Source organism: Phodopus roborovskii, unplaced genomic scaffold (assembly GCF_943737965.1).
Source record: "Phodopus roborovskii unplaced genomic scaffold, PHOROB, whole genome shotgun sequence".
Taxonomy (NCBI): domain Eukaryota; kingdom Metazoa; phylum Chordata; class Mammalia; order Rodentia; family Cricetidae; genus Phodopus; species Phodopus roborovskii.
In genome coordinates, this window is record NW_026126434.1 from 21,924,825 (window position 1) to 21,944,446 (window position 19,622).

Consider the following 19,622-nt stretch of genomic DNA (forward strand, 5'->3'; position numbering starts at 1 on the left):
TCTGGTAGGGGCCTTCCCTTCTCCCAGGGTCAAGACTGCTAAACCTAAGCACAACAGATTAGCAAGCTGCCTGGGGACAAATATCCTAGGTAGGCACAGCCAAGGCTGCAGCAGGTGCCAGTTAGGAGAGGGTGTGGACCTAAGCGGCCCACGATTTATTTGGTTTCAAGCCTGGTTTGGTGGGTGTTTATTCCACTAATGACAAAGTACAACGGGCAGGGACCCTGGCAATCCTGCCCAGGAAAGACTCTGTACCCACACTAGGCCTGTCACAGTTGTCAGGCTCGGTCAGGCTCCTCACTCCCAGGCAGGAGTAGAGGGGCTCCTGTTCCCAGGCCCCCTCAGCTTCCAAAAGCAAATTTGAATTCTTACCAAAACAAAACAAAAAAAATCACATTTCATCTGGAATGTTGATACCTGGACTAGAAGCTGAAACCCGCAGGAGTCTACTGAGGCAAGATGCCACCTTTCCTAAATCAAGAGTCCCTTTTCTAGGGAATGTCAGACTTCTCTGGAAGGGCAGTCAACATGGGCAGGGTGGTACAGGCTCCTTTTTTGTTTGTTTTTTGAGACAGGGTTTCTCTGTGTACCAGTCCTGGCAGTCTTGGAACTTGCTCTGTAGACCAGGCTGGTCTTGAACTAAGAGATGTCTGCCTCCCTTCAGAGTGCTGGGATTAAAGGCCATGTGCTACCACCACCTGGCCCAGCTCTTTTCTTCAGGAAAGACTCAAGCCAGCCCTGACAGGTTAATCTCAGCTAGGCCTCCATAGCTGGAAGGCCCTCACACTAGGAACCACTGAGAAATTTCTTAGGGAGCAGCAGTAGGCTCCTAAGCAGGGATTCTGCCCAGTCCCACCCACTGATGTCCCTGGTTTGGCAGGAAATACCCCAAGAGATCTAAATCACATTGGACCTTTGCCAGTGGTTTTGCCCTAAGGCAAGTACCTTTCTCTCCTAACGAACAATAACAGCATATAGAGTACCTCCCTCCATCTTCATGCATTTTCCAGGAACTGCAATGGTGGTGGTGGTGCAAGGGGCTGTTTGCCTGAGCAAAATGTTGGGAGTGTGGTCTAGGGAGAACTTCCTATCAATTTAATCCCCATCCTTCTGCCTGAGCAACCTACCCACTCTCCCATGAAAGAACATTGCCATAGCCCTTTGCCGCTCTGGGAAGAACACAGTTCGGGAAGGGATTCCCGCCCAGAGCAGAGAACCTGTTTCAGGATGCAACAACTGCTTAGGAAGCTCTGATACAACTCTTGGTCTGAGGCCCCATGTGATAAGTCAACCTCTTTTAGTTGTAAGGCCACTCTAGGAAAGACTTGGACCAAAGGACATTTAAACCAGTTTTTGGGAGAGCCAAACTGGCCAACTCCTAACCCACCATCACAACCCACCCCACCTTCGCAGCCTGGGCTTCCATTCAATGTCCCCACCCTGCACCAATTCCTCCACAAGTCAAGGAAGCAGACGCCGAGGCAACCGTGGTCGGTAAACCATTTATTTCTCCTGATCGGAAGGTGGGAGTCGCTACGGGTGGATGAAAACAGAACGCTGCGTACAGCAAGGCTCCAAGAAGGGCGTTGCAGGTAAGTTAGGCCAGCACTTAAGCGAAGGTGGAACCGTTCCAGCCCACGTTGGCCGCGCTCATGTCGTAATAGTTGATGTAGATCCTGCAAGAATGAAAGCCTGGCTCAGCCAAACACGCCATCTCGGCGAGCGTGACGTGACGGTGCCCTGTGAACGTCGTCCCCCACCCCCACCCCGACTCCCGCGCCGACCTCCCAGCGCCCCTCCCCCTCCCCACGCACCGGTCCGGGCTGATGTGCAGGCGATCAGCCAGCAGGCCGCACAGCAGTTTGCTGTAGGTGCGGTTCTGCGCGCCGCCGATCTTGCCGATGCTGTGCAAGCTGCACAAGGCGCAGGGATCGCTAGAGCCGCTAAAAGTCATGAGCTGGTCCGGGACCACGTGCACTGCGATGTACTTCGGTGGGAGGGGGAGATGGACACGCGGTTAGCCCGCCTGAAAGACCACGGGGCCACAGGTCTCCCAGAGACCTCCAGCCGCCACCCGCCGGCCGCCCGCCTTGGCTCCCAACCCCATTCTTCCTCTACTCCGCGGTCGGGCGGGCCCGGGCCCTCCCCTCTCTCGTCCTGTACCCTCCCTGCAAACCTGTGCCGGCTTGCCGGTGGCCTGCGCCAGCTGCTGGGTGAGCTCGGAGAGAAGCCCCTCTGGCACGGAGGCGCGGGGAACGTTGGTGTTCACGGTGAACATCGGCATGGTGGCGGAGGGGACTGCACGCGGACGAGGGGACAGTGAGGCGCGGGATGTGGCCCAAACCAGAACCAGGGACCTGAGCTACGTGACCCACTTCAGTACCGCCCCAAGCTGGCTGCGGCTCCTCCCCTCGCTCCGCCTCCGCCGGCGTCAGGCTACGTCCCAAAGGGGACGTGACTGTGCTTCTGCGCAGTGCTTCTGTTGCGCTTGGTGTGCATGGGGTCCTCTAGGAAGTGTATTTGGCTCTTTGTTTCCTACGATAGAAACGAAGGATGCATCATTTAGTAAGCCAGGTAGCAAGGACTTGACTCTAGGAGTAAGTTTGTAGAGGCATTCCGGGTAGATGCTGCAGATTAACAGTACACCGGGAGCAGGTACAGGTCTGAGAAATTTTTGTTTCTGAGGAAACTTCAGCCCTTGATCGGTGATATGCTGTCCGTATCCCGCCAATGGGCCAGAACCGACCGATTCGACTAGTGAATATGATTTAACGTCGAAAAATGAGCCAAAAGCGTGGTGTTTGGAGAAAGAACAGTCCTTACTTGCCTTAGGAACTTGCTCTAAAGCTGTGAACCTGGCGGAGCCCCATCCCTTACTGTTTTGGGCTCTCTGTTATACCAGCAGTCAGCCTTCGGTCCACTGGCTGAGTGCCACCTTCAACCCAGTCACTTTCAATTAAGACTTTTTGTGTGTCCTGAGCCCCCAGGACACGTGTCCACAAGGCTACCATTCTGCACATGTAGGTCCTTCCTTGTAGATGGGGAAGGAGGCATAACGGAGTCATCACCCAGTTACTTCTCTACACCCTTGCTGTTTTACGCAAGTGAGTATACTTGGAGATCTCCAGGGGAGGCACAGGGAACTGGCTGTAAGCCAAAGGTACCAGTTCTGCTCCTCCAGGCCTTAAGGTATAATCCTAAACTGGGCAACTGTCAGCCCTCACAGAAGCTCTGCTCAAATTAAATCCCAGCAATTACCCTCATCAAAGCCCTTGGTAAACTTTGTATAGCTTTCTCATGAACAAGCCAGACATTCAGCAGGTGCCCAGGAAAGTCACTGGGTCATGGTCTCCCTTTGTTTTCCTAACTTTGTTCTTTTCTTTTTTTCTTTCTTTCTTTTTTTTTTTTTTTTTTTTTTTAACTTTTCCAACGACCCAAAAGGATGCTGTGTAGGCAATGACAGTTTTGTCTGTGTCGTCAAGGTTTATATGAGGTTCTGTAACGGTTCTGGCAGAAATGAAGATGTTCTAAAGAGACACTTGTGTTCCTCCTTTTGGCTACCAGACTATTGAAACAATGGTTCCCAAGGAAATGGAATTTCCTCAGGGGTCTCAGGCTGGGGAAAAAAGGAAGGCTGAAGGCAGGTGCACCAGAGGAGGAACTTGTCTCCCTGGAAGAGATTTCACACAGCTCTGGAAGCTTGTCAGACCACCCTGCAGAAGGGACCGGAGCTGAGACAATGCTTCTAGGGGGACCACACCCTGACTAGGATTGCTTAGCTATGCAGTCTTCGTGCTCTTTATGTAAACTTCCTATCACAGGGCCGGAAGATGAGCGTGCGGTGGGGGGGGGTCACTGGGTGTCTTAGTTAGGGTCTCTGTTGCTGGGAAGAGACACCATGACCAGGACAACTCTTAGTTAAGTGAGGTTGGCTTACAGTTCAGAGGTTTAGTCCATTCTTGTCATGGTGGGGAGCATGGTGGCATGTGTAGCACTGGAGAAGGAGCTGAGAGTTCTAAGTCTGGAATTCTACAATCGGGAAGCAGGAGAACTGGCTTGAGCTTCTGAGACCTCAGAGCCCACCCCCTGGTGATGCACCTCCTCCAACAAAGCCACACTTACTTCACGAGGTTAAGTAGCCTTCACCAAGAGGCCTGAGCATTACTTTCATCCCTCTCCAGACTTCATTGTCATAGCAACCACTCATGATTTACCATCAGCTTTGGCCTGTTTCCTCCTTTTTTTGTTTTTTTAAGGTCACACTTCTTAATAGTGCCGCTCCCAGCGGACCTATGGGGCCTTTTTCTTTCAAACCACCACATTGGACTTGTATTTGTTCTTCTTCCCAATGTGGCCACATTGAAATAAATCTCCGTTCTCTGCTTTTCATTATTGTCTCTTTAGTTGGACTAATGAGGATGTGTGCCCAAGGGTATGGTGTCAGGCTCTAACCCTCAAAGTTCCGGAAGCACTGATGGTAAAACGGACAAGTCTGAGACCAACTAGAGCCAAAGTTTTCCTTATTCCGAGGTCACTATCTGGACTCTGGTCCAGGGAGTCCTTGATCTCAGGCTCTCCCATGCTCTTAGGAGGAGGACACTTGATATTTGGGTAATTTTTACTTGTCAACAGTTATCTGCCAATGGGAGATCTTGGTAAGACGGATTTTTTTTGGGTGGGGGGAGAGCACACCTTTCATTTCATTCTCTCTCTAGTAGCTTTAGCTTCTTGTTCCTTCTGTTTGTCCTTTAGATATTGGTTACAGAATTTGCTGTAATTTTGTTTGGTTGGTTTTGGTTTTTCGAGACAGGGTTTCTCTGAGTAACTCTGGCTGCCCTGCAACTTTCTCTGTAGACCAGGCTGGCCTCAAACTCACAGAGATCTGCCTATCTCTACCTCCCAAGTGCTGGGATTAAAGGTGTGAACCACCATTGCCCAGCTAGAATTTGCTATACTTAGCAGGTTATAGATGTTAGGTTTTGGGTTAAGGGCTATTGCTAATTGCCATGGCAGCCTTTTTCTCAGGGCTTCCTATACCAGAACTGACAAGTGCCCTACTGGGAGCCTATCTGTGATTCTGTAACCTTTTAACTGCCCTGGAGTCTGGATTCCAGAGGATTAGCAGGTACTATAATTCTCAACTCCCCAAGGCAGTTTACAGGTCAGAGTACTAGACTCCAAGACATCAAAAGGCAGGCTGCCAGGGACAGCTCCTCACCCACCCACATAATGGATACACCTTAACAAAATGTACCTTTCCTTATCCATAATTCTCAGGGCAACATACTCCTCCCTCGGAATCAGGGACAGCCTGACTACAGGCCTGTTTGAGAACTACCCAACTGTACGGCAGGAAACCTACCACCTCCTCTGCAATCTATAAGAAGGGAAACCACACACACCTGCCTGCCCCTGTGTAGATCTGAATGCTTCTCAGATTTTCCATGCTGTTATCTATGGCATTAATACCTCTATAACCTCCAAAGACAATCTGCTTCAATCTCCCCCTTGAATCACAAACCCAGTAACTTTCTCCTCCCTTCCAAAGTTATGTATGTTTTTCTTGCATTATGTATATGCATCACATATATGCCTAGTACTCTGAAGCATCAAATATGCTGTAACTGGAGTTACTGATGGTTGTGAGCCAGCAGGTGGGTGCTTTGAATTTAACCCAGGTGTTCAGCAAGAGCAAGGAGTGCGCTAAAACACTAAACCATCTCTCCAGCCCCCCGGGAACTTTCAATTAATGGAATTGTTGGATTCCAGTGACAACTTTTTGCAATTTACTTCTGAAGTCTGGAAAATTTTGTTCCAGAGAAGGTTTTCACATTTAAAGGAAGGATAAGGTATACTTTTGGGGGCTGGAGAGATGGCTTAGGGGTTGGGAGCACTGACTGTTCTTCCAGAAGTCCACAGGGAGATCTGGTGCCCTCTTCTGGCCTGCAGGGATACATGCAGGCAGAACATTGTATACATACTAAATCTTTAAAAAATAAAGGATATACTTTTATGGGAGATGGTATTCAGCAGATAAAGCCACTTTTCACCAAGCCTGACATCCTGAGTCCCATCCCCAGAATCCACATGATGGAGAGTTGTCCTCCAACCATGGCATGTTCATGCACTGTGTGTGTGTATGTGCACGTGCATGTGTACTACTAAATAAAAGGTTCCTAAAGTGTACTTTTGCATGTCAAAGTTTCCCCACAGAGCCCAGCTAGTACAAAATAAGTGTCTCAAAACACAAGGAATCACCAATTTGCGTGTGGTAGTACCACCTCAATCTGATATAATGAAGTGACCTCAACACATGACAAAAGAATATGCTTAGAAAAGACTCTATGACCAACAGCCAAATCACAAACATTTTTTGAAAAGGGCACAGATGCACACAGTTCCTGAAGCACAAGCAGAGCAAGAGCCAGACCAGCTGGCAGATGGCTCACATAGAGTTCTTGCTGCACCTGCCTAAAGACCTGAATTCAGTTCCTGGAGCCCATATAAACGTGGAAGGAGAGACATGAGTCCATAAAGTGATGCTCTGACCTCCATACATGCACTGTGACATCTGTGTGTGTGCACATTCACAAGTGACTTGAAAGTGACCTAAAACCAAACACACCTTTAATCCCAGGATGTCCTATTGTCACATGCCCTCGATGAGACAGAAAGAGCTGAGTCCTGGCACACTGCCCATCAAGGCTAGCCTTCAGTTTTCTGAATGCAGTCTTGGTCCTGGGCTGTAGCCTACCCATACTCCTATCACCAGTAAATCTCATCCCTGTGTGCTCTGGCTCAGTTAGTCCTACTTGTGCCTTACATCCATCTACCCTTGTGAGTTAATGCTTCATGTTTAAACAGGCAGAACGCCCTGTGGTGGTGGTAAGACACTCCTTGATCCTTCAACATCAGGCAGATGACCCCAGAGTCATTCATACCTCAATCCTAGAAACTATGCCTATGCAGTGTTCCATGGCCCTACATAATTAGGGGTAAAGACCTTAAAAGGGGGGTGAGCAGAGAGTGGCTGGGTGGGTCCAGTCTAGTCACATGACCCTTAAAACCAGAGAATTTCTTCCAGTTAGTCAGCTGTGATGTCAGATTCAAAAGAGAATGGGAAATGACATTTGTTGTTGGCTCTGCAGATTTACCACTGGTAGGAATGGAAATCTGCTAGTGACCCAAAGTTCAAAGTGAATTCCTCATTAGTGACCTCAGACACTATGACTCATATGAGGGCTTACTCTGAGGACCCCGATGCACAGCAACTGAGATAACACATGGGTGTGGTTTTAAGAAGCTGACCCTAGGATGATACGCTGGGCAAATTTTAGAACTCTGCCATTGCTAGACTCAAATAACGCTGCCAATGAACATGCCCAGGAGGAACCTGCAGATGTAGCAGCTGGCCTGCACTTAGTGCTCACCGACAAGCATCATCCAGGACCCATCTGCTGTCCCAGAGTACCTGGCTGTCAGTATTGCACAACGTCTGAGGTTTATGGGCAAGTTGCTGACCTTGCCATGGAGGCACCATTCTGCCCCAATCATTTACTCTCCTCTCTGTCTGGAAGCTGCACATGGTCTTGGAATGCACAGAGGTATCAGGGAGCCATGAGCTGATAGGGAGGATAGAAAATTGTTTGATGCAGATGACCACAGGCCAAAGAGCATCAGAACCCCAGAGTGCTCGCACAGGAGGACCAGTGGAGGGTGGATTCACACTAACAAAAGCTGTGACGAGCTCTCAGCTACCAGTTCCAATGATGGCATACTAGACTTTCTTGGCCAGCATTCCTGCCCCCTTGGAACATCAGGGAAGCAGAGGCATACTGGGTTTGGGTCAGTGGAGGGGCAGCTCTGAGGCTAAAACCTCACATGACTCCCAGCTAGTGAAAGTCTCACCAGAGCTGAGAGCAGAGCAGAGCAGGAACCTCAGGCATGTCATCCTTCCTACAGAGCTCAATGACACTGCTCAGCACCACAAGGCTGGTCACCAGCCTCTACAGGGTACAGTCCTGGAACAACTTCCATGGGCACCATGCCTGGTAGTCCTGGCACACAGTCTGCTTCTCTTGCATCTCTTCTAGCTCCTTACCCATGTCCCTTGAAAGTGCTGCAGAGCTGAGGTAAATTGTGGGGGAGGTGCAGAGCCTCCTCCAAGCTGAGCTCTGGACTCCACCCAGAGATCTCCCTATCTCCCTCCCTGTCTGCCTCTCCCTTTGAGTGCTACCCACGTTTGTTTCTGCTACATTTTTGAATGCACAAAGGCTGCTTGTTTCAGACCCTGGTTCTGTGTGTCAAAGGCATACAGAAAGCCAGGCGTGGTGGCACATGTCTTAAATCTCAGTACTCCGGGGACTGAGGCAGGTGGATTTCTATAAGTGCCAAGTCAACCAGGGCTATATAGTGAAACTGTCAAAAAAAAAAAAAAAGTGGAGAGAGGGAGGGAGGCAGAGAGGAAAAGAAAAGAAAGAAAAAGGTCTATAGAGCATTAACGTAATCTTTCCAGGACTTTAAGGTTCACAGTGTCTGGGTGGGTGACGCTCTGGACCTTCTGGAGGGACTCAACACACTCTGCACAGGCAGAGACATGCATGACTAGATAATGGCAAATGGTGTGGAGCACCTTCATAGGTCCACCTTATTGGATGTGTGTGTCTTTGACTTTTCAACTCCTACCTTTGAACTCAGAAGCAGGCATCCTTTGGCCAATGGTTAGTGGGCTACTGGTTGAGAGAGCACTGTGCTCTGGTGTGGATTCTCACTCTGCCACCACCACACAAGAATGCCACCACCACACAAGAACATTTCCAGGCCAAGTGATCCAAATCACAAGGGAAAAGACATGTTTCTGCATTATTGACTCACTCCAGCCCAGCCCTGACTGGCCTTAACCCCTAGTGCCATGAATACATAGCTGATATCAACAGATCACAGAGCCAACCCTGATAAATGGGTAAAAGACATGGTAAATGATTGTTATTTTAAGCCAGAGGTTTTGGGATGCCTATAATCCCAGTGTTCAAGAGGCTGAGGCAGGAGGATGGTGATTCCATGGACAAGCTGGGCTATAGAGCAATAGCCTGCCTAAACCCAGAGAAACCAGAGTGATCGAAGGCAAGGGCAGTCTTTGTGTGTGTGTGTGTGTGTGTGTGTGTGTGTGTGTGTGAGAGAGAGAGAGAGAGAGAGAGAGAGAGAGAGAGAGAGAGAGAGACAGAGTGACTGTGTGTATGTGCGCCTGCGTGCGCCTGTACCTTAGTACCTCCCTGGGCTCCCTGGCTAGAAGCAGATGAGGCTGATTCATTCCACTGTTATCCCTCCCCCTCCCTCCCTCCCTCCCTTTCTTTTCTTGAGACAGGGTTTCATTATGTCACTGGCTGTTTTGGAACTCACTATGTAGACCAGGCTAATCTCAACTCACAGAGATCCATCTGCCTCTGCCTCCCAAGTGCTGGGATTAAAAAAGGTATAACACCACACCCATCCCAATCTTTTCTTAGTAAGAATAACAACTCAAGAAGCGAGGACCCTCAGCCTCTGGTGATAGGTACCCCAGTTCAAGGGTGGCTTGGGGATCCAAACTCACCTGCCCAGCAGGCTTCAGTGTTTCCACGGTCAGTGAGGAGGTAGCGTGGAATGAAGCAAGAGTAGAGAGGCACTCCAGGCAGTAGGCAGCTGGCTAACAGCAGAGGGGGCCACCCAGGAGCTCCTTAGAGAGCAGAAGACAGAACAGGCAGTGTGATACCGCCTTAACCAGTGTTACCAGTTTCCCCCAAGCCTCCTACCACCGGGCTTCCCTGCTCATAGAGGGTCACAAAACCTTCTGCTTCTGTCCCCCAGTATCAGCCTTCCTTCAGCCAAAGTTGGGCACTGCAGGAGGGCAGGCCCCTGCCTTCCTCATCCCTAGTAAATCTCCTCCCCAGGGATCCTGTTCTCTTCTCCCCCATGGGATTATCAGGACACACTGCCCTTTAAAAGTCCACATCTTTATTCTCCTCTCAGGAAACATATTTCATTCCCAGTCCTGGGAGAAGGTGATTTGCATGCCCCATGGTTGACTAATGTCCTTTTTTGTTGTTTGTTTGTTTGTTTGTTTTTGAGACAGGGTTTCTCTGCGTGGCTTTGGAGCCTGTCCTGGAACTCACTCTGTAGACCAGGCTGGCCTACAGAGATCCACCTGCCTCTGCCTCCCGAGCGCTGGGATTCAAGACATGCATCACTACAAGCCAGCTGATTGGTATCCTTTTTATATCAGACATATTGATGTATTCAGGCTTCTAATTGCTTTGTGCAAAGCTACCACCAACAAAATAATGCCTTAATTCACTTGGCAGGTAGGTGAGAATTTTATGGATAAAGAAGGTCTTGTTGGGGCTGGAGAGATGGCTCAGAGGTTAAGAGCACTGGCTGCTCTTCCAGAGGACCTAATTTCAATTTCCAGCAACCATATGGTGGCTCACAACCACCTATAATGAAACCCAGTGCCCTCTTCTGCAGGAATACTGTATACAGAATAAATAAATCTTTTACAAAAGAAAAAGGTTTTATTGGCATCCTTGAAAACACCTGAGTCTAACTACCTGTCTACCATCAGTCACAATCCCCAGGGATGTGAAAACAGTTGTCAAGGAGCACTCCACAGCTCCTTGAGGACACTCCCTCCTAGGTTCACTGGCTGGATGTTCATGCTTACACTTGGACATGTGCACATCAGGAGACATCAGTTACCATCAGACACTGTGACACCTCCCTTAGCACCTCTCAGCCTGGAGCCTGACACTAAGGGGCCACTCTCACCCCATACCTTGTGAAGAGTGAACTAGACTCCCCCCACTCCTCCCACACACACACCCCAGCGCAGCCCCTCTGGACTTCATTAAGGAAAGAATTTCTCAAATCAGCTCCCATCACAGCCCATCATCATAGCTCCATATGTCCATGTGCTCTCTCTAGGTGTGAAGGTCTCTTGCAATGGCTTGAATGCTGAGTGTATTGTTTGTGAGAGGTGCTATGGTAGAGATGGAGGCTTTTGGGGAGGTCTTGTGTTAGGGGTGGAGGCTTTGGGGGAGGTCATGTGTTCACAGCAGCTATGCCTTTTTAAGGGGAACGTGAAACCCAGGTCTCCTTCCTGATTGCTTCTGGTTTGCTAACGGAGTCCTTTTCTCTATACACTCCTACTGTACCACGCTGTTCCTCTATTCCATCTGGGGCTGAAACTCCCAGAAGCAGTAGTGGTACTTTTTATAAGCTCATTGCCATAAGTATTTCTCTATAGCAACAGGGAGCTGACTCTTGCAGTCTCTGGAGACGGGTTGGGAAGAGACAGGCAGGACCACATCCCAGATGTTCACCAATATCTAGGCTCTTGTGACTACCACAGCTGCAGGTTCTCATGTCATGACACAACTCCAGGCGGCACATGACACCCACATAGCCTGCGGGGAGTCAGGGCTGAAAGTGCCCTGATGCCTATCTCAGATGGTGACAAATGGCAAAAGCTGAAGGTCATAGGGTTTGAGTGGTTAAGGTCTTAGGCATAGTAGTATTTGAAGACTGGATTCAAGGAGTATAAGGAGAGGGTAAACAGGCAGATCTCCCAGGACCTGGCCCAGTGCCTCCATGTTTCTGTTCATCAGAGCCTCTGGCCAATGGCAGGAGAGGTTACATAATCTCACAGGCCAGCCAAATCTCTCTCACTCTCTCTCTGTGCATGACATTCAGCTGCCTTTCTCAGAGTCTGCTCCATCCAGTCACAAACAGAGCAGGAAGGGTAGCAAGAACAAAAGACGTGCATGGCTTCTACAACAGGTGCTGCCTAACAAACCCGCTAACCTACATAACTGTGTCAAGCAACTTTCTATTACTGTGGCCAAGTACCTGAAAGAATCAACTGAAAGTAGGCTCTAGTTAGCTACTGGAGAGAAGAGCTATCCTGGATCCCTGCCACTGTGGATGACTCAGCAATCTGATGTCATTGAAACAGGCACAGGTGCAGCACTGGAATTTTCCATTTCTTTCGTTCATCTAGGGAATGAATGCCAGTATCGGTAAATGTTCAGACAGCAACTACTGCCTCCTTCCTTTTTATAGGAAGTGCCCCACTTTAGTTTGGAACTGTACCCCTACTCCCACATGGTTTAGATGTTACCCCAATAATGTAACCTATCACTGGGGGTCCTAATCACTATACTAGTGCTATGTTTTAAATATCTGCACCCTTATAAAAATTCATGTTGAAACGGAATCATCAGTGTAGTGGCATGAGAAAGTGAGGTCTTCAAGAGTATTATGTAAGCCATGGGGGCTCAGACTCGTTGATAGAAAAGGGCTAGAGGCAATTAGAGAGATCCTTTTTGCCATTTGCTTATTTATTTGGTATTGGGGGATTAAACCAAGGGCTCGATCCATGCTAGTCACAGGCTGTGCCCCTAACCTCTAACTAAGCTGTACCCCAACCTCTTTATGCCTGTTGTTGTGTCACCCCTCACAGTACTGACCCGACCCTTCCTGACATTTGAGCACGTGGCCATCAGGCACCATCTTAGAAGCAGAAAAAGTAGTCCTTACCAAGCAACGAATCTGCCAGTGCCTTCATTTTGGACATCTTAGCCTCCAGAACCATGAGAAAACAAATGTATGTTCTTTACAAAATCCCAATTTTTTTTTTTAACAGCCCTGGAACTTGCTTTGTAGACCAGGTTGGCCTCAGACTCACAGAGATCCACCTGCCTCTGCTGGGATTAAACTCTTAAGTATTTGGTTCTAGCAGCAGGAACAAACTAAGATGGTGGGTGATCTGAATGAGCCACATCCCCCACAGGCTCAATTTATTTGAACACTTGGTCCCTGGGTGGTGGCGCTGTTTGGAGAAATTATGGAACTTGGCTTTTAGCCCCCATCCCCAACACAAACTTTATAAGGTATCTCAATCTTTCCAGTTATAGTAATTTATTTTACTTCACTTTTTAATGTTGTGTGTATGGAACAAGGGTCAGGAACCCTTTTCACCACTATGGTGCAGAGGCCACGAATGAAACCCCTGCCCATCCCAAAGCTAAAGCTAAGAAGGTGGCACTGAGAGGCATGCCCATTCCCCTATCTGCACTTCCTTCCATTGGCTTTGGAGGCAGCACAAACCCCCTCTCAAGACACACACAAACAAGAATAACATAAAATTCAAAAGGGCAATTTCCTTTTGTTTCCTGCCTTATTATAAAGATACAAATCAGGAACAGCCAGATGAAAGAGACACACAGGGCCAGGAGAGGCTAGTGTCTGAAGTTTCCATCTTCTCTCTGGTCACATCACCTTCCCAGCACTTCATATATTCACAAACTTGCAAGCTCATTAAGTCTCATTATTCAAATAAACAAAACCTTCCCTTCTCTTCTCCTCTTTCTCCTCCCCCTGGGGGGGGTAGGATTTAAGACAATATCTAATTATATCCCATACTGGTCTTGGAATCTCAATCCTACCTCACCTGCCTCAAGAATTGTTTTCTGATTTTTAAAAACAGGGCTTAATGTTCAGTTTCATCTCCTTCCTAGGGGCCAGGGGGTGGGGAAATTCTGACCCTATCACTTGACTTTTCTGTTGACTGGTTCCATTCTGTGGCTGCTAAGGGCTTTCAACCCTACCTAATTCACATCACCAGCATCAACTCAAGCATGATCAGAATGGATCATTCCAAAGAACAAGAAATAGTTCCGTCACTCAGGAAATCCCAAGGATTTCAAACATCGCAATGTCAGCAACCAGGAGCAAGGAGCAAATATAGTGCCAATTACACATCCTCCAAGGCCACCACCTGCTGTCCCCCCACCCTGCCTCTGCCTTGGGAATCACCTTGCAGACTGACTGGCTTTCCATTGGTTCCTCTCAAGGAACCTTGGTCATATGGCCATCAGGTAATGATACGGGGGAGGAGGGGATAGAACTAGTTAGTTTTCCAGACTGCATGACTACCCTCTTCCTTGTGTGTTCTTGCCTCACTTAATCCTTTGTGAATCGTCCTTTGTGGTACCTAAAATGACTTGATGCAACTTGAGGTTCTATGAGGCTCTGTCTGGGCAAGCTCTGAGGAGTGTTATTCCCTTGTAGTCACAGGTTCTGAATCTGTGAGTTCAACTATCTGTAGATTGGAATACTAGAGAAAGAAATCATACATGTGCTGAACATGAACACTTTCTATCACTGCTTCCTATAACAGCTATCTACACACTACTTACATTGTCATTAGGGTATTATAAGTAACCTAACAATGATTGGAAGTCTACAAAAGGGGCTGAAGAAATGGCTCAATGGTTATGGGCACCAACTGCTCTTCCAGTGATCCTGAGTTCAGTTCCCAGCAACCACAGGGTGGCTCACAACCATCTATAATGAGATCTGATTCCCTCTTCACATTAATAAAATAAATATTTTAGAAAGGAAAGGAACAAGGGACACAGAATTCTTGGGCCATTCATATACATAAAATAAATAAATAAAAGGCGGGAGTTGGTGGCACATGTCTTTAATCCCAACACTCAGGAGGCAGAGTTCCCGAGTTCTCTGAGTTCGAGGTCAGCCTGATCTACAGAATGAGTTCCAGGACAAGCTCCAAAGCAATACAGGGTAACCCTGTCTTGAAAAACCAAAAAGTAAATTAAATAAATAAATACTAAAAAAAAAAAGTCTACAAGAGAATGCATATAGATTCCATGCAAAATTCATACCACTTTATAAGGGACTGGAGCATGTACAAGGTTCAGGGCTTACACAACGTCCTGAAGCCAATTTCCTGTGGGTATGTGAGGACAGCTGCATTTTATCCAAGTATTACTTCATTACTTTCCCCTCTGTTTAGACCAGGAATTGGGCTCAGAGATATAATATGAATTGGCATAGCCTCAGGCACAGTCAGGCGGCATACAGGTAATTCAACTTCCATAGAGTGCCACCCCCAGAACTGCCACTTGAAGCTGGTGACTGAAAGCCATGAGGAAAGACCACATGGTGAACGCCTGGACACCCTTTTGGTTAAAGATGAAGTAATAATCTTGGGCTTCCCTACAAGGAGTGATGGAGGGTGGTGGATTCAGATGTAGGGCCAGTCTCTCCTATATCTGTTGCCATGGTTCCCCTTGAATTAAAGTCTTCCTCACTGATGCCTTAATGACCATAACTGATTTTTTAATTTCTTATTTTCTTTAATAGAATATTTCCTTTTTTTGAGGGGGGAGTTCAAGACAGAGTTTCTCTGTGTAGCTCTGGCTGTCCTGGAACTTGCTCTGTAGACCAGGCTGGCCTCAAACTCACAGAGATCCATCTGCCTCTCCCGAGTGCTGGGATTCAAGGCATGTACCACCAACGCCGGTAGAATATTTTATTTAATGGCATCTAAAAGATCTGGGAAAGCCTTGGTACTCGAGAGAGTCTCAATGCTGAAAGCTGGTAATGGCTCATGAGTGCCATCTGATTGGGCCTGCCATGGAGAAAGCCCTCCTTAGTCTGTTGAGTCTATAGTGAAGTTGGCATGCAAGTAAATGCCTGTGGGAAGAGAATAAATAAATGGTGGTATCCTGTGATCCTAGCACTGGGGACCTGGGGAGGCAGAGAGGAGGCAAGAGGACATGGGCTCAAGACAGTTTGGATACACAGCAAGGCCCCATCTCAAAACACAAACAGACAGGATGTGGTGGTGCATACTTGGGAATGGGGACTGAGGCATCTGGAGGATCAGGAGTTCAAGGCCTTCTTCCCCTGCTACATAAAGATCAAGGTCAGCGTGGGCTACATGACATTCCACCTCAAACAACTCATCTTGATTGGAGGTCATATGGGTGACTGGGTCTATCCTCCATCTAGTCCTTTCCATTATGCTGACTCAGCAGAGCGTGATGGGGCATGGCATCAGGGGAGCTGCACCATACTGCTAGGCCTCTCCATGTGCCAAAATATACACAATTACATTGCAGCCACACAAACGAGACTTGCATATATTGGCAAATGGGACCTGCAAGTTAAATTCACAACAGTGCAGCCACCATTGAGCCCTCAACAGTTTCCACCTCATTAAAGGAACATTCTCATTTTGACAATGCCAAGTGTTGGGGATATGACCTGGAGCCCCCAGAAGAAAAGGGGGTGAGCGCACTAGTGTTAAAGATTCTATGAGGCCAAATGACTGAACTTGGAGATTATGGAGTTAAAACCTTGCAAACCCAGAGCCAAATTATCTTGGCCTCTTTTAGACCCTCTGAAAGCCTTCATTGTCTACCCCATGTTTGACCCAACATCTTGGCAGACCACTAGCTTTCAACAGTCCAAAACCTTAGACTGTCACCAGCTACTATCAGAACTGTTCCACTTTGCTACAAACCGACCTCCAGCCTCCACCACAGTAAGTGCTTTGATTTATTGTTTCTTTGTTCTGCAACTAATAAAGTTTCCTGTAACCATGTCCATAGTTTAACATGGTATTAGTACAAACCTAAATCTTTGTTCCCAGACTGTATAACTCAGATTTGGCTGCATAATAAACTACCTCAAGTTCCCCGTGACATGAGGACTGTGGTTTTGTGTCAACAGTAGTAACTGGCTGAAATTACTGCTCTTCTCCTGACCATGGAAACATAAATTGGCACAGCAACACAAGACAGAAGTTTGGGTGTTGGCAAATAGCTCTGGCAAACAACAACCTCAGCAGGTCTTTGGTTTGCCTTCGAGAAACTGTAAGTCCTATGTTCAAAAACTCTTCACAAATGTAGCATTGTTTGTGACATAAGAAAACTAGAAACAATTTAGATGTTAGCAGTCAAGCAAACAGAAGAAATAAATCTTGGTGTATGATAGAATAACCTCCTGCTGGACTAGAGGGAAAGTATGGGCCTGGGGAAAATCCTCATGCTGCCATATGCAGAAATAAATGTTATTTAAAGGGGTATTAAAGTTGGAAGGCAGGCATGGTGTCACACACCTATAAACCTGAGCAGCGGAGAGTGAGCACAAGAGTTCAAGGTCAGTATAGACTATATGAGACCTTGGTTCACAAAAACAGTCAAAGAGAAACTTGAAGAGGAGGTTGTGAAAACGAAGGAGAAACAGCAACATCGTACACTCTTACATTATTGTAGGAACTGCACTATTATAAGAGCACACACACACACACACACACACACACACACACACAAAGTGAAAGAAAAGCTCCGGAGGGGCAGGCATGAACACTTGTCACATTCCCTGTGTCCATCACTGCTACAGGGATAGCTGCTTTCCTTGGTTCTCCCTGAGATGCTTCTTGGGCACTGGGAACCCAGCCCACAGTGTCAGGGGGTCTGATGTGTGCAAGTCCTTTTTCTCCAACCTCTCACTGAGACATGCAAGGTTCAGCCTCAGTAACATTAACTGATAGGGATGTTGAAGTCAAAGTCTTTCTAGCAGCCTGGCACTCACTTCTGCTCTTTGGTTTCTAATCCTCAACTACCCACATGTGGGTGGCTCTGCCTTTTGTGTAGAAAAAAGGTTGAAGTTAAACACATGCCTACACTGCCTCCACTGGTCAGAAAACCGGAGCCAGTCTTATCCAAATGCCATATCCAGCCTGGAAACCCAACTATGCTGTGAGAGCAAATATATGCTGTTATAATAAATTGGCCAGTATATCTATGAATTTGATATATTTAACATTACTAATATTGATAGCAACATAATAATATAGTTAGTTGTACCCCATTAATTCTTCCCTTGTAGGAAGAAGTTCTGTTACTTTCAGCCCTAGGAGTTTGAATCTAAAACAGAAACACCCTAAGTTGAGCTGGCATGGTGGTACATGCCAACAATCCCAGCACCTGGAAGGCAGAGGCAAGAAAGTTGTCATAAGTTCAAGGAATACCTGATCTTCATAGTGACTTACAGGCAGGGCTACACTGTGAGACCCTGTTTCAAAAGAGGGTAAAGACATTTGCTGAGCAAGCCAGTTCCCACACAAAGGAGGAAGGAAATAACCAATTCCAAAAAGTTGTCCTTTGACCACAACCAAAAGTTATAGCATGTGTTTACACACACACATACACACAAATAATAATAATAATAATAATAATAATAATAATAATAATAATAATCAATTGATTAATAGGCTGTTGAGATTGCTCAGTGTGTTGCCATGCAAGCCTGGGTTTGATCTCCAGAATGGCTAATGGAAGGACAGGACTGATTCTAGAAAGTTGTCTTCTTACATGTGCACCACGGCACAGGCACTGGATATGTGCAAATACTAACAAAGACTCCCACTCAACAACCACTCTGACAGGAACGCTCTGAAATAACAGTTCACAAACTATGGTCCTTAGTGAGGGAATAGCTAACAACAGCTCCACACAGACCAGCAGCTGGGAGCCAGACCAAAGTGGAGATTCAGGCTCCAGAAAGTTTGCCAAACTGAGAAGCAAAATGGTCAGTCGGGCACAAAGGCCTATACTGATGCATGGCACAGATTTGGATGATTCCTCTCTTGAAAATGGATGTTCTTAGGTCCCATATTTAGCACCAAAGTTGTCAAAGCATAGCTCTCACCCCAAAGGGAGTGAGGGATTATTCTAAGTCAACTATAAATGACCATGCTTTGGAACACAGATTCAGTTTTCACGAAGTATGTTCTAACAAGAATCTGTTCCATATGTGGCCAGGAGGTGGTGTCACATGCCTTTAATCCTAGCACTCAGGAGGTGGGGGAGTGGTTGGTGAATCTGAGTTCCAGGGCAGCCAGGACTACACAGAGAAACCCCGTTTCAAACAAACAAAACAAAACAAAACAATAAAACACCAAAAAAGTAATAGGAGGAGAAGCCCCCACTGTTTTCTGAACATTTGTAGTGGGAGAACAGAGTCAAGACAGTCATTAAATGTGTTTCTGGGGGAGGCAGATACGCAGGCATTCTCTAACGCTATCCTCCCAAGTGTAAGAGAGCAGCAAGATTACTTGCAAAAGACCCTCAAGACAGAGCCTGTGAACATTCCATCAAAGGAGAAGTTGGGGAGGGTCATTAGACCTCAGCTGAGATTCTGGCCACTTCTATGTCTCTCATCCCAGCTGTATGTAATTTTGCCCCAGCTGTGTGCAGTCTTGGGAGGTGATATCATACATAGGACATGGAAGGTTTTCTGAAGGGGTCTCCATCTCTGCAGCTGTGGAGAAGTTGTCACTCATACTGAGGTGAGACTCTCCAGTGGTCTGGATGCTGTGGGGTCACTATACACTAGTCAGAAGCCCTTCCTCCATGCTCTGTAAGTCAAATGAACTCATTGGTTTGCCCAAATGGGACTCTGATAGGATCTAATTTGGGTCTGCCATTGGTGCCTATCTGGGAGGAATAGACATTTGTTCACATCTCCCTGGAAAGGTTCATGCAACATGACTGGGGTATCAGGAAGTCAGGTCTATGGAAGTTAGCGGTTTGACAAAAGTCATTCTGAAGGGTTTACCTGATAAGAGCTAGGCTAGCCACAGAGGTAAGCAATGGAAGGCTAGTAAAGGAAAGAAAGATAGCCCAGGATAAAAGAGTGCATGAACTGGTTTTTTGAGCCCATTCCCTATGGAGGGACACCTTACTCAGCTAGATATGGGGGGGGGAGGG

General features: G+C 47.3%; 1 protein-coding gene across 1 annotated transcript; it reads right to left on the reverse strand.

The window, feature by feature from the left end:
- Positions 1–1,487: 1,487 nt before the first annotated feature.
- On the reverse strand, positions 1,488–2,339 carry Mif (macrophage migration inhibitory factor). The gene is made up of 3 exons (XM_051186922.1): positions 2,177–2,339; positions 1,815–1,987; positions 1,488–1,676 (listed from the first exon to the last, which is right to left on the reverse strand). Exons 1-3 carry the CDS (start codon positions 2,282–2,284, stop codon positions 1,610–1,612), a joined length of 348 nt encoding a protein of 115 aa, XP_051042879.1. The 5' UTR covers positions 2,285–2,339; the 3' UTR covers positions 1,488–1,609.
- Positions 2,340–19,622: the final 17,283 nt, after the last annotated feature.